This window comes from Phaenicophaeus curvirostris, chromosome 9 (assembly GCF_032191515.1).
Source record: "Phaenicophaeus curvirostris isolate KB17595 chromosome 9, BPBGC_Pcur_1.0, whole genome shotgun sequence".
NCBI classification, from domain to species: Eukaryota; Metazoa; Chordata; class Aves; order Cuculiformes; family Cuculidae; genus Phaenicophaeus; species Phaenicophaeus curvirostris.
Window position 1 is genome coordinate 5,234,196 of NC_091400.1, and position 14,972 is coordinate 5,249,167.

General features: G+C 36.3%; 1 protein-coding gene across 4 annotated transcripts in view; it reads right to left on the reverse strand.

Moving 5' to 3' along the window:
• The window catches only part of CTNNA3 (catenin alpha 3), a 418,271-nt gene that overhangs the window by 139,967 nt on the left and 263,332 nt on the right, over window positions 1-14,972 (reverse strand). For 3 of the 4 annotated variants that reach the window (XM_069864007.1, XM_069864010.1, XM_069864006.1), the window contains one exon: window positions 8,539-8,631. The exons of the other annotated variant lie outside the window; for it this stretch is intronic. In XM_069864007.1, the coding sequence (XP_069720108.1) occupies window positions 8,539-8,631 (93 nt within the window). The remainder of the gene's footprint in view (window positions 1-8,538; window positions 8,632-14,972) is intronic. 4 annotated transcript variants of the gene reach the window in all.

Sequence of the window (14,972 nt, forward strand, 5' to 3'; positions counted from 1 at the left end):
CCTTATCCCTATGTGTAAATGTAAACATGAGTTCACATCTAGGTAGCAAATCACATTACACAGCGAGTTCCAAAGAAGAATCTGCTTGAAATTATCCTGCTTACAATATTAGTGACAGTTTTAGGATGGTTTACAAAGATTTTTTTTTAAATCTGAATAGCAAATTAGACCAGATTCTGCACCAATATTAATGCATAATCATCTAAGAGAGGCAAGAATCAAACAAATTGGTGCTGTACTTGCTACTTCTACTCTTACTTCCAACGCCACTCTTTTTGATACATTTTCTGATTGCTTTTAATTTGAAATTTAGTAAAGCAGATAGTCAAATTGCCAGATTTACTCTGCATTTATCAGTCCACAAATATAACACAGAAAATCCACTTGCAGATCACGTTACCTATCTTTGCCTTCCTTAATGACATTTTATCATTTTAGTTTCCAGAAACAGATCATAAAAGCACAAGAATGGAACTCATCTGTTGCTTTGAATTTGATGTGACTTCTATAGAAACTTTTTTTTCCTTCCTTGGCATTCTGCTGTAGGACTGTCACCGACAAAATGTAGCATCTCAGGAAAACTTAAATATTTAGGGAAAAAAGATGAAGTTGAAGAGATAAAGAAGAAAAACCTTTCCAGGAAGAATCCTTTCAAGTTTTAAACGTGCAGGGGAAAATAAACTGTTTATAAAACATTCATGGCACTATTGTGTAGTATGAATCTACAGCAAATGCCCTCCAGCATCTCTAGGAAACTCAATCACTCTCATGTCTTATGTTCACTAACTGCAGGTGGAGCAAGCAGAAGAGGATAAAACAGAACAGCTTCTGCGTGGCTACAGAAGTTAAGGCCACACAGGGTTAGTATTTTTAATATTACAAACTGAGAATTTGTTGAGGATTCTATTCTAACACAACAGATGCTGGAAGATGAAAGTTAAGACTGAAAACCTCAAGGCACTTTGTGCTTTATTCTCTCTCCAAGTACTATCAGAAAACAACCAAGAAGTCACAGCCAACATGAGACCTTCACAGGAATCTGAGTCATATTATTTTTTCCCCTTCAGTCTCTGTTTATCGGAAAATTTCAAGCCAAAGCAAGCTTCCAGCTAAGTCTATTTGTATTAATATAAAAGCACAAAGCATTAGGTCTAATACATATTGGTGGCCCACAGCTTTAGGATTCCATAGTACCCCAAACCAGCTAAAAATACTACATTTTATCATTTTTTCAAAACAACCAACTCCGGTTCTCAAAAACAGAAAAAAGTAACATCCTACAAGTAGTAATGTGAGAGAATATGAGAAAGGTTGTCATCTTTGTATCATTTTCAGGCCTCGTCGGATAGCCAGACTGGAAACTGGAGCATGGCTGGGCTTGTACATGTTTCTTTCCTGAAGGTTGCCTGTCACATTAAGACTGAAGTGTTCTCGTGGTACAAAGCATCATCCATCCAAACAGGATCAGATATTATTGTTGTACTTAAGAACTAGACTAACAACTTCTTCCATGTAATGTCTCCTGGTAGCTGGTAACAATCGCTATATACTGATACTGAAAATAAACATTAACTTCAAACACCAAAGCTGTGCTCCTGGCAGCTCAACCTGGCAGCAGCCTGCACTGCCACCAAAAGCAATGACCTGCTTCTCCTTTACACTCCTTTCTCCTCATTCCTTCCCTTGAGCCAGCAAGCAGTGTCTATACATCCATTCAGCAAACTACAATGGGGAACTGGCTTAACTGAAAACTAACCCTCTTCCCAGGTTAATTCTCAGCTGCATCAGTTTCCTGATCCAGATCACTGAATAGCTGTGTGATTGCTATTGTCACAAGGGAAGGAGGTAGAAATAACAGCTTGAGAGTAGGGAGGGCGATTGAGTCTCTACCAGCACTGACAACACAAGTCAGATTAAACTGGTTGAGTGACAAAGGGGTAAGAGAAGGAATTAGACATGGGAATGTTCAGGCACGCTACCATAGCCATCAAGGTTAATGACAATTTCTTCATTAACTTCAGCAGCACTGTATATGGACTTTTCCAACATAGTGAAATCCACATGGAAAATGTATCTTTCCTTCAGTTTTAGAAATATCATTATTAAGGCATGACATGTGCTTTTAATTAATCTCTCAATAGAAAGGCAGGAGATGGTACTTTAGAAGATGTCTGATACTGTTAGAGATACTAACATCTGTTTTATCCCTTTTAAAGCAGATGGTAGACAACTCACTGATTTACCATGTTCTCCCCCATTACTTCTGTCCTTGCGCAAGACTGCTGTATTTGAAGAAAATGGTATTAAGACAGATAAAAGGAATAGCCACACCGACAGTTCAACCACAAAAATGAAACAATTGTGGTTATTAAAGTGATATTGGTGAAGAGTTTTTATGAGGCTAATAAAAAACTTCCTTAGTGTCCCCCACCATTTAATGTCCCAGAGCAAATAAAAAATGGATGATCGATTTTCTCTGCTGAAAAAGTAAATATATAGGACATGTAAATTGCTAGCTTCAAAAATCCGTGGCATCATAAAACACATTAATTAAAGTCCAATACCTGAAAACTGTTACACATCAAAAGATGCTGCCCAGTTATTAGCTAACAAGTCTCATTTTTGTGAACGACAGTTTCCAGGTTTGTTCAATACATTACCTACTTTCTAGAAAACAACAAAGAAGCAAATAATATCCATCTATTTGTATCAGCCGAAAATGACAAAACAATTTAAGTGTAAATCGAAACATAGCTCAAAGGAAAATTCCTCTGTTCATTTTTATAAGGGAAAAACACACTGTGCACACTGATAAAAATTTTAATTTTGTGGAAAAAAAATTTATAGGACATTTACACATAAAGCTTGAGCAAAACATTTTGGAAGCGTAACAAAGTTATGATCATAGTTTTAAGAAAGAATGCAGGGAACATGCAAGCTTGCCTGGAAATTAGAGCTTCTCAGTTGAATATTTGTATGTGTAGGGCACCCTGCTGTTGCTATTAGACTGCTGAAGGCTTCCATGCTACTTTGCACTAAACTGTAGGTGTAATCAGTGTACTTGGGAAGAGGACAGAATACAAGTGTCTTGGGGACTGGTTTGGAGATGCTTTGTATGGGTCTCTTCTACAGACTAACGTACACACACATACTCTCCAAATCACATCAGCTATTCAACTCTTGGTTCCACAGTATGTCTGAATTTACTGGCAAATGCAGACCATTTCACAAGATCCTAAATAACATGCAAGAGGCTTAATAGAATCACAGAATACATAATGGTTTGCATTGGAAGAGACCTTAAAGATCATTTAGTTCCAATCTCCCTGCCATGGGCAAGGTCACCTCCCACTAGATCAGGCTGCCCAGGACCCCATCCAACCTGGCCTTGGACACCTCCAGGGATGGGGCAGCCACAGCTCCCCTGGGCAACCTGGGCCAGTGCCTCACCACCCTCATCGTGAAGAAATTCTTGCTTATGTCTAGTCTAAATCTGCCTCTGCCCCGTTTAAAGACATTCCCCCTAGTCCTATCACTACCTGCCTTTGTAAAAAGTCTCTCCCCCAGGCTTTCTTGTAGGCTCCCTTCAGGTACTGGAAGGTTGCTGTAAGGTGTCTCTGAGCCTTCTCTTCTCCAGGCTGAACACGCCCAACTCTCTCAGCCTGTCCTCGTACAATACTGTCTTCTAGAGAAACAGGAAAGGAAGCATCACTGCAACAGTGGTAGAATTACTAACATTCCAAGAAAGGAAGGCTGCAAAGAGCTGATTTTTTGCAAAGAGTCTTGGTGTTTTATGCCATTCTCCTCGCTGTGGGTACACGTGTCAATAGAGAAGCAAATCTGTAGAGCCAAAATACAGCAGTCAGTTCCAGACAGCCAAATGCTGGCACTGAAAAAAATAGATGAATTATGCTGGACAAGGCAAATACAAAATGTTAAAAACAACTGTCAGATCAGTATTTGAATGGCCTGGAAATATGATGTGTATAAATATGTTCCCACTGATCAGCTCAGCATCTTGATTACCCTAATACGTCTCCATGTAACTTGAGCTACCAGACTGATTTACTTACAAACTTGCACAGCCAAAAACTCAGCTTCTATCTTTAGTGGTACATCACACACCAAACAATTTTAAAAATAACTAACAGCATACAAAGTTCCAAGCAGCAAGAAAAGACAGCACTAAGAATTAAATCCTGTATCTTCCACAAATGCACCAAGTGTTATGCTCTTTTCATTAGGATAATTTTTTTATATCATAGGAGGGGGAAGAACAGCAAATATAAAAATAAAGAGAAACTGCAAAAATGAACCAAATATAACATATGCTAAGTATGGTAAAGATCAGTATCCAGGTAACATAGGTCAACAGATATCACATGCTATGTGTTCCAGTCTGTGATCAGTAGGGTTGTAGAATGGTGGTAGCTGTTTTCAGAGAAAGATACGAGCAAGACTTCTGACTGCTGGCCATGTCTAAACTCCATTTTGGGAGCAGGCCATTTTATTAAGAGATTGCTAACAACAGATTTTGCAGTGTGATTTTACTGAGTGGTGTTAAATAATATAATCCAAATGATTACTTAAAAGATGACACATACACCTGCCTAGAAATAAACTTTTTAATTTGGATTGCGAAAATGCTGAAAATTTCAGTGAGATAGGATGCTTACCAGATGCTTTTGCATACATTAAACATTCTTAATTCTTCTTTCCGTGGGAAAGGTGAGAACCCCTATTTAAAAAGCAGTAATTCTGTGGTTTATGTAATTTCTTCATTGAATTGTATCTTGAAAGAAAAACTACATCTTAGCCAAATGAACCTAGCAAAGCCAGACACCCAAAACAAATCCTAACACACTGCAAACCAAAATAATCATGAGCCTAATTTACAGCAGAATACTAACAGGGTTGCTTGCAGGAAAGAAGCACAGAGAAATATGACCAGAATATTGTTCTTTTGCCTCTGAGAGTGTTTTGAGGGAGGGAAGATGAGATTATGCATATGCTTTTATGGTCTGAAATTTAAAAACAAGTGCAGCGTTTTCAGAGCCAGTATCACTATCTAAGCTTGTACACTTCATATCAGAAGTGATCACGAATTTAAGTGGCTCAGGATGCATTGAATCAATGTCTTCCACATAATGCATTTTGCATTGACAATAGCTAACTATAAAGAAGGACATTATGCCTTTGAAAGCTCCTTCCAGTGGCTTAGGAACTAGTTCTGAAATACGCTGTAAAATCCGCTTCAGGTTCTGAGATAATCCTGGTCAGGAGCAAGTTAAGAAGAAAAATGAGAAGAAAATGACAGCTTCATATACATTTAAAATAGCTCAAGATGCACACTTGCCTTTTTTTAAGGCTATTTTAGCTCATCTTCATTTTTGTTTTTATTTTTATCATAAAGGGCAACTCAACCTCTAATGAATTTCCTATTACATAGATTTCTGTAGAACTTCCTTCTCATTTTTATAACTAGGTGGTTTCTATCCATCTGTCAATACTTAAGACAAGAAACAGAACTCACTAAAATATTAAGATTTGAGGTTCTGGTTATACCAGTGTATACTTTGTCTTTCTAAAAATACCTGATAACATTATTGCATAAGATAAAATGATTTTTTAAAATTACCAAATAAAGAGTAAGTTAAACCATGAATATTTATGTGTTTTTCCACCATTTTGCTCCCTTGCATAATGCACCAGAATGGATGTGGCTCACTGCAAAACCAATCACCCTGTGCCATTTCAGTAATTAGGAGTAAGCTCTAGCAAGGTCTCATCTTCAAAGGAAGCGAGCCTAAAATTTGCTTTTTTCAGATACAGTTCTTCCAAAACAAGCCCAAACCTCCTGCTCCTTAAAACTCTTCAGGGATTTTTATGCTAATAATACAGCTCCAGCCAGAGTCCTTTGACAGGCTGAAGGCTCATCCTATCTGCTGCCTTGAGACTAGACACTTCTGAACTCCACTTTCAAACACTTGTTCCAGCTTTTTGCTCAGCCCATTAAAATGTAAAAACCTATCAAGATTTTAGACAGAGAAGCCAGGTTCTTGTTAATACCTAGCTTCCTACATTTAGGGTATTTTCCCATCTCTATATTCATGGCTTTACCCTCTGTCAGGTGTCTTTCCTTCTTAGAGGTCTAACTATTAAAGGAACCAGACTTCTTTAAACATGCCACTGAGGTGAAACATAAGGGTAACGAGCCTAGGTTTGCTATACAGATTTTTATCTTTGTTGTTCAAAACCAGAAGTTTGTTGGGTTTTGTGGGTTCTTTTCTTTTTCCTTCTTTCCCACGCATTTGATGAGGTCATGGTTTTGTTTGTACACAAGGAATGTAACAGACTCCCACACAGAACAAGTGCCATTGTAGCTTTTACCTACCTGAAAACATTGAAGAAAATTCTCCCAACTAAAAGATAGCAACGTGAACAGAAATAATTCTTCCTTCATCCAAACATATGCTAGCAGGTCTTTATTTCTTTATCCTATTCATTATTATTGATTTAACATTAAATACTCTTAAAATTCATTTCTTGTGAAGTATTTATGAAATTTCAGGTACAACAGGCACTGTGTTTTGTATTGGCTCTAACATACATACACGGCTTGTTTCATTTATTGAACAATCTCACTTGAGAAAACAGAATCAGCCGTCTACATTTGAACTACATTACAGCATAATTCTAACAACTAAAAGGTTTACCAATTTTGTATCTGCTTTTTTCCCAGTGCCACATGGGAAATGTTTTCATTGCTGGTTTTCCAGTTGGTGTGCTTGGGGAGTGTGAGGGGGTGTTCTGTTTTAATGGTTCTGTTCAATTCAACCATTTCAGGTTTCAATCCAAACCACGCGGTTCCCGTCAATAAATACATTTTTCAAAGCACATAAAATCCCATTTTTTACTCTAAAAATTTAAGAACATGCAAATTTCCCCATTCCAAACTCTAATTGATATGCTCTGCAGGGATCTTAGGAGATAATTATTTTCCCTTATGGAGGAGTTTTAAATGATATGGCATAATCTGATTTACCGAAAAATGCAGGAGCCTTATTGTTATTTGTTACTTAGGTAAAATGCCGATTGCTTTTTCAGGGAATGGTCCTTATCTAAGAAAGCAGCAAATCCTGCACAATGAACATACCATTAATAGCAATATAAACTTATCATGTGCACACCACGTTCTCAGTTTAGACATATCTATAATCATTAACTAATTCACCCTGGTTTATCTCAAGGTTAAAAAAAGGAGGGAGAAAAAACAAAGAAGAAACTTCTATTTTCCTGTAGGAAATTAAAACCCTAGTAACTTAACTGGCTGTGGAGAAAATCAATATTTTAGTCAAAATTAGATTTTAGGAGTTTCTGGTGTCAGATGCAATATTGAAAGTGTAGGTTTTCAATTAAAAAGCTACATCTGGATGCATAATAATGTATTATAAAGGCGCACTCATATCCCTGGAGAAACAAAGAAGCTGCAAGAAGCTAATAATGAATTCTCCTTACAAGCCAGCAATCATCTTACAAAACCAGTAATGCATTAATTCAAATAGAGTTGAATGTGAAACAGAGAACCGTAAAAGTTATAAAAATAGACATTGAAATGGAATGATTCAAGAGAATACACTGATCTGTGATATTTTTGGATTACATTTCCTTAACAGAAGTTTGTTTTTCCTTTAAGTCTTGCATTTACTCAACAGGCATAAAACGGACTTCTCAAGCTTGTAATTGAACACAATATTAATATTTGCTCTTCTCCTTCTATTTCAACTACAGGTTGCATTCCAACGCACAAAAAGGCAAGAATATTTAGGCCATTGTGCAAATTATAGTGTTCTTCACAGAACTAATGGTCTTGAAATCTTGCAGCCTCAAGGCTGAAACACTCAGATCAGATTCACACAAACCAGAAAATACTTACTTTAAACAGATATAATTGCAGAAATTTTGTATATCTCTGTAACTCTGAACATGACAATACAAAGTGAATACTCCTAAGATATGAAGTACCAAAAATTTAACTGCAGCTGTGCTAGTTTTCATTCATTTGCTCAAGAGAAAAACTCAAGCATTTCAGTTTGTGACAATCAGAAGAATCCATGCTTTAACATTCAAAACTAAAACCCTCAAATCTAGGAGTAATAATATTTCATCCTAAAGGCCAAAATATGTAGTGCTTTCTAAGCAACTGGGAGTAAAAATACTCCCAATTTGCCTATCATGGGATGCTGTTCATTCACTCAGGTCTAACTTTGGAAACAAAGCAGCACATTCCTTCAATTGCGAGTTTTACACCTTTTTTAAAATCCCTGTCAATACGGATTATTAACAATTCCTATGTTAACCACTAAGAAAAATACACAGATTAACTAATCTGTCATTGATTTATCCTCCTTCTACCACACCTGAGTGAATGGCACGTGAATTTAGACTGAAGGAGCGTGACTAAACACCTGTGTTGGGAGACAGAAATACAGTCTATGTCCAGCGCATTCTTATGTGAAATAATTGAGAAAGTCATACCTGTGGGCACAAAGTCTCAATGTGATTAGTTGCCATTTGGACAATTTTCATTCCATCTTCATTTGTTGATAATGAACAAGCAAGATTAGCAACCTTAAATAAACAAACAAACAGTTTAGTAAGTATTCATCCCATAGATGCTCAAACTTGCCCAAAAGCATCTCTGTTAGAAAGCCTCCATAATTTGTGGAAATGAATTCATCAAAGAACATATTTGAACACACACCGGGGGAAGAAGGGGCTGTGGAAAAGGGTGATAAGTAGCAAGAAAACTCATGGTCTTCCCCCAGCCTAGGTTCTATAATCTATATGCATAATCTATGCAGACTGGTGTTTAGATAATAGCAGGAATTTTCAAAACAAGATCTAAGCCTTCAGCTTTATCGCTTCTGAATATTCCCACTCACTTTTCAGAGACCCTCAAACAATGCCCAGCTTTTTAATGTTTTTTAAAACTTGTTTTTAAGACCTTAAAGACCAAATAACATTTGTCTTGATTTGTTGTAATGAAATACAGAGCATTTTATACCTCGACCTATCCATAGATCATTATTTTAATTAGTGGCATGATTTTCTACTGAAATAGTCCTATCGATGCAGCTTACACTGAAAATGTATAAAGAAACTTGAAATCTGTGAAAGACCAAGTCTTCTATTTTATTTTACTAAACACCATGGAGATATAGCTTCCTTTAAAGGAAAAAAAGCTCTTCCATGACACTGCACAGTTCAATAAATTTGAAAAGATGAAGGAAAAAGAGCACTCACTTCAGCTCATTGCAATTAAACATCTACAGTCCTGAATAGATACACTTGACAAAGGAATAGGATGGGATGGGATACTGGGATCCAGTAGATCTTTCATCCCACTGAAGTCATATAATGTCCTCACATAAATTCCTACACACTTGTTAGTCTTTCTATCCTTCAGCTGTAGCTGTATTACACATATATCACTCCAATGTTAATGTAAATCAAGAACTGCCTAATAAATAGACCTCAGTAGTGATGCAAATACCAGCATAGACTAAACATAATTATGCATAGTTAATTTGTAACTATTCAAAACTTGTACAATGAGATCTGCAGCACAGCTGATGCAGAATAAAAGTAAACCTTGCTTATCAATATTTTAGGATACTTTCTCTAAGAAAGAAAAATAGTTCAATGATGATCCATCACCAAAGGTTTTTATTATCCTTCCTTAATTGATGTAAATAGTTACAAGGAATTTGTTAGTGCATGGCCAAATTGATTACTTTTCCTATTAAAAATTTGAAAAAGACTAAGTAAAACACTTTCTGAAGGGAATAATTGCTAGAATGTGCAGCCTTCGACGTACATGTTTTTTTCAAAGTAATATTTGAGTAAAAACATTTTTGATCCTGTGCTTCTCCTCCTGACTCTTCAGCTGTAAATTACCTACACAGGTTTTGGTACCATCCTAATACAACTGTAAAAGACACAATTCCCTCTCCTACAAAAAAATCAGTTATTTTTCTTTTCATTGAAGGTCAGGGGTTTTGAATATTGTTTACAACTAATTCATACTGTTTGAATATTTTAATTTTTTGTTCCTATCACTGAGCTGCTTATATGTCCCAAATGTAACACTTCATTCATTCACACTGCATTAATGTACCATCATGTATAAAAAGAAGCACTCTACAAGGCTCACTGCAAATGTTACTGATTCGTTTCTTAAAGAGCTCCTCAATGCCTAAATCAGTAACATTTCAAAGGTTGAAAAAAAAAAAAAAAAAGCCAGTATAAGCCATTCTACCAGGACAAAACCAACCCTTTCGGCATTTTTAATCTTTGTCATAAAGTTCCTCAGGTTTTCCCATTTCATTTCACTGTCCCCCCAAAAAAATTACTTTTAATTTCTTAGGATCCACTGAAAATACATGTTATAAGCAGTTTCAGTTTATCAGTAAGAACAGTTTTAAGACTGAGTTCTCTGCTGTAAACTATAAATGTTTTGTCCCTGTCTTGATGTGCAAGGCAGAGACAGAGGCACCTTAAAACCATTTTTATCCTGCTTCTCAGTTGCACTGGCTGAAAGATTGCAGTACAAACCCAGTCCTTGACATAAATAATGTCATAGAATCACAGAATAATAATTTAGGTTGGAAGATGTTTCTAGAGGTCGTGTAGTCCAACTCCCTGTTCCTAATCCAAGAATGAACTCTAAACCAGTCTGTGCCAATGGGTCTATGCAGCAGATCAGCATCTGGGGAAAATTATGCAAATATTATGGTTTCACATTGAAGACTAGAGGGGTAAAAAGTGTGGTGGTTCTCTGATAAAACATGACCAGGTTGGGAAGAATCTCTTAATCCACAAGTATTCTCTTTTATTTGAAGTCAACAGCCATGGAAGTTTTTAATACATATTGAGGAAAAACTGTTTCCAATCTTACTCTTCCCTTTCTGATTCTTCAGTTCTAAGTATTACTTGGTCATGGCCTAATTCGTAACAGTATTCTCAAAGCACAAGCAGCAAACTTATAAGCATTAGGAATCTATGTTAAGCCACTTTATCAAGACAAACAAACAGAGGTCTGCATTGTTTACATATATCTAAAAAGTCAATAAAGTTAAAGAAAGTAGTATTTACCTACTTCAGAATAAATCCTGATGGATTTTTAGATTATGAAGGCATCAAAGACTATTATTTGGTGCCCAACAGCTGTACACAAAATATATGCCAATGTACATTTCTCTTGTATTCCTGAAGCTATTAAACGAGCATTTTATCTTATGTTTTCATTTTTACTATTGACTGAGGATTTGCCTTTCTTTCTTGGGAGGAACCAGTTCCCCTCTTTAAAATTTGATGAGCCACCAACTTTTCAGGGCAAAAATTGTTAAGAATAAGTCATGTGTATACAAGATGCAATGAGTTTTAAAAAAATCAACAAATCATATCCCTCTCACTGACTTACACATTACAAGGAGCATGAATGTATATCCAGGAGACAGCAAAACTAGAAAAGCTTTTATCTGAAAATGTGTGCGTGAACTTTTTCCGTTCCTATTCTTTATCTAACAATTGAAAGGAAAAGAAAGGAGCATTTGAAGGCTGTTTGAGATACATTATACGTGAAGAAGTTCACACTGTTGTTAAAGTTCAAGATGAAAGGCTTTTTACTTTGACTATGCCCATGCAAGTGCACTCGCACTGCATATCCTATGTTATCTCCCCAAGTAGAAGATACATGCTTTAAGAAGTCCTCAGCTTCTTTCAACCTCAGATTTCCAGATGCTTTCCAATGGAGATTTCAAGGCAAAAGGGAAAATATATACAAGCAAGACATCTTGGAGATCCACTAATTACTTTCAGCATATGTCCAGAAACGTGTAACAAGAAAGATACTTCAGAAACGCAAGATAATTTGCAACAGCCAATGCGCTAAAGCCATAAACAGCTAGAGATAATGAAGACAGTGTAATATCCTGTAGACAAAGAAAAGCATTCCCAATCCATTAAGAATCCTGGGGCAAGTGGAAGTTCATATGCAAAGTGACACTGCCTCTTCACTGTGAACAGACCGACGTTTTATCATGTTGATTCTGCTTAAAAGAAAGAGGATGGCACGATCTTGTTGGTAAAAGCCCTTGGGACAGACATTCCAAGCATGATTCAAGGATGCATGATAGTGGTTTGAAAACGAATCATGGTTCAGTGTTAACTTCAAGTTGAGAACACATATCCAAACCCAAATTCAAAATTGAGATTATTAAGTAGCATAAGAGTAAATAAATCACTGCACTGTCTCACCACCTGTAAGTTCAATGTCTGGGGTTAAAAAGGTCTAAACCAAGACAAGAACCTTGCTTTGCCAGAAGTTTCACAAAAAGAAAAGCCTCAAAGACCTTTCAATACATCAAATTTTATCATTCTAACTGCCAAAGAGAAGGGCACTAAATACAAACAAAAGAATTGGGGCTAGGGGGCACATGGAACATGACAACACAAACAGACACAAATACAATAAAGCAATCCATCGAGTTAGAGATTAATCCAGAGTAATCACAGTTCAGTTCATTGAGGGTGATGAGAACAAATTAATACTGAACTGGGGAATAACATTTGAATTTCAACATTGCAGAAGTTAACAGATTTTTATATAAATCAGAATCTCTAAATTGATTTTAAGTTAGTCTGCTCTGTTCCGACTATAAATGAAAAAAGGAACTCGCATATTCTTTGGTTCTAATTTTGTGGAATACTGAACTATTTTCTACAAGTTTATTACATATTCTCAGCTTCTACCACTATCTTTATTCATGAAGCCTTTAGAAGTCTTTTGAGGAAAATGACTGTTCATACAAAAAAATGCCATGGAGAAAACTAGGAAGGCCAACAATAAATAATGACTCTACACATTTTTAAGGGAAAGGCTACATTGAAGTACGTATGTCTTCTAGTTGTTACTGCATTTTTATATGCACTTACGATTATCATGTGCATTTTTATGAGTTTAATAAAACTACACAGACTAGAATATTTGTTTAGAGTGAAAAAACACATTCCTGTGGACTGAAAACTTATCTCCAGTGGGCAATAAAGCAATATCATGATGTTGCTTGTTTTCCAACCCATTTTCTACTGTAAAACTTCATTTCTTCCCAGATCAAGTCAAATAGTAATACTGAGCTATTTACAAGCTGCTCCCAGAGTTTATGTTATTTCTACATTGTTTATAAAATGCTTTAGGATACTTCAGGTCAAAAGTTACACTATTACTTTAATTTTATTAGTTTTTACTTTTGTGGGAATAAAGTAAAAAACTGTACTCAAAACCAGATTTACAATATATTATGTTTCTTTCCCTGTCTCTTTTAGCTCTTCACCTTCCAGTCCTCCAGGAAGAGTCTTGAATCTGCTAATTTAACCACTGTGGGGTGCCACACATCCGCAAGTCTCTTCACTGCTTTTTTGGTTCCTTTTTCGGTTCCTTTTTCATTTTGTCTCCACCTCTTCCACTACTGATTCAACAAACTAAGCTTTACCTTGTACACTGGAGGCTTATCACTCCCCCTATTCAACTGCAGCCAACTACCTTGTTAACATGAAGGAACTTCTCAGAGTATTATGCAACTTTAAGTGCTTCCTGTACTGTTATTTGTCAAGCATGTTAGTGTTTCTATTTCCATAATTAATTAAGGATATTTGAATACCAACAGACTATATTGTTCCCTTCTTTTTTAACCAATATAAATGTAGAATAAATCACTGCAACAGGTCTATTTCAGCTTCCCTGTGCTCACAGAAGTCTTATGACATACAAGTTCTTTTGTTTAGCTAATCCGGACCTCAAACAAAATAAAAATGGAAAATAATACTCAGAGGCAAAGATCGCACATGTGTAAGGCAGAATTTTGCACAGTAACATTTTGGGAATAATTTCCTTTTCAATAAAGGTGCCAGGTTTGATGTAGAGCTTCATTACGCTTTCTCTCCACTGCTCTAGGTCACCATAAAGACAGCTGAAGAACTAAGTTAAGGATTCCCTCTTTATGCTTCAGTGTGCAGAGCAACAGTTACAATCAAAGAAAAGTGATTGTATCTGGCTTACATTCGTGCTCTGGCAACCCAAGACAGCTGAAGAATCCACTGTATAGAAACTGTCTATAGGTGCGACCCATGTCTCATTGACAGTTTCCCAAAAAATGTACTACCCATGCCAGCACCAGATTTATCTACTGCAATAACCTCAAAGGGGCTTTCGATATCTGAAGATCTTTCCATCAGCAGGTGAAAAATCTGAAGGTAAACTGCTCCATGAAACTTCACCCTTAGCACTGTTTGCTGAAAAAGCAACACAAGGCTTTCCAGCAGTATCACACGAGTACAAAAAACATATAGAAAACTATCTGAAAAGAATAGCACAAGCAAAGAACTGACTAAAATCCAATCATGCATGTTCCCCCTATTGTCAACAAATCTTTTTGTATCTTCTTAGGTGTTTCAGTGTAAAATTTCCAAATCTCTCTTCCCTTCCATACGAACATTTTTAATCCTTTCTCCCAGCATGAAATGTTCTATTCTTCTGCATCTAAATAATAAATATGCAAATACAACACATGTAATTAACTGTCAACAGAATACTCAAGATTTCAGGCCCTTTCCTCTATAAAGCAAAGGTAAGATCCAAACATATGCATGAATACACCCTCATTTATTTTCCTATTACTCAATATTCAGATGTTCTGTGAAAAATTACCCTTGTTTTAAGGATATTTCTGTTAGACTAAATAACACATGGTTTTGCCATACAAATACTCAACTGTACTTGGGTGACCTCTGCTTCCCCTAACTAGAAAATCTTAGACTCTTTCTATTGTCAGAATCAAAATCTTCATGTCTTTGTCTCTGACTGGTTAACTGACATAGAAATTGATCCCAGGAGATGCAGTGTGTTTCCT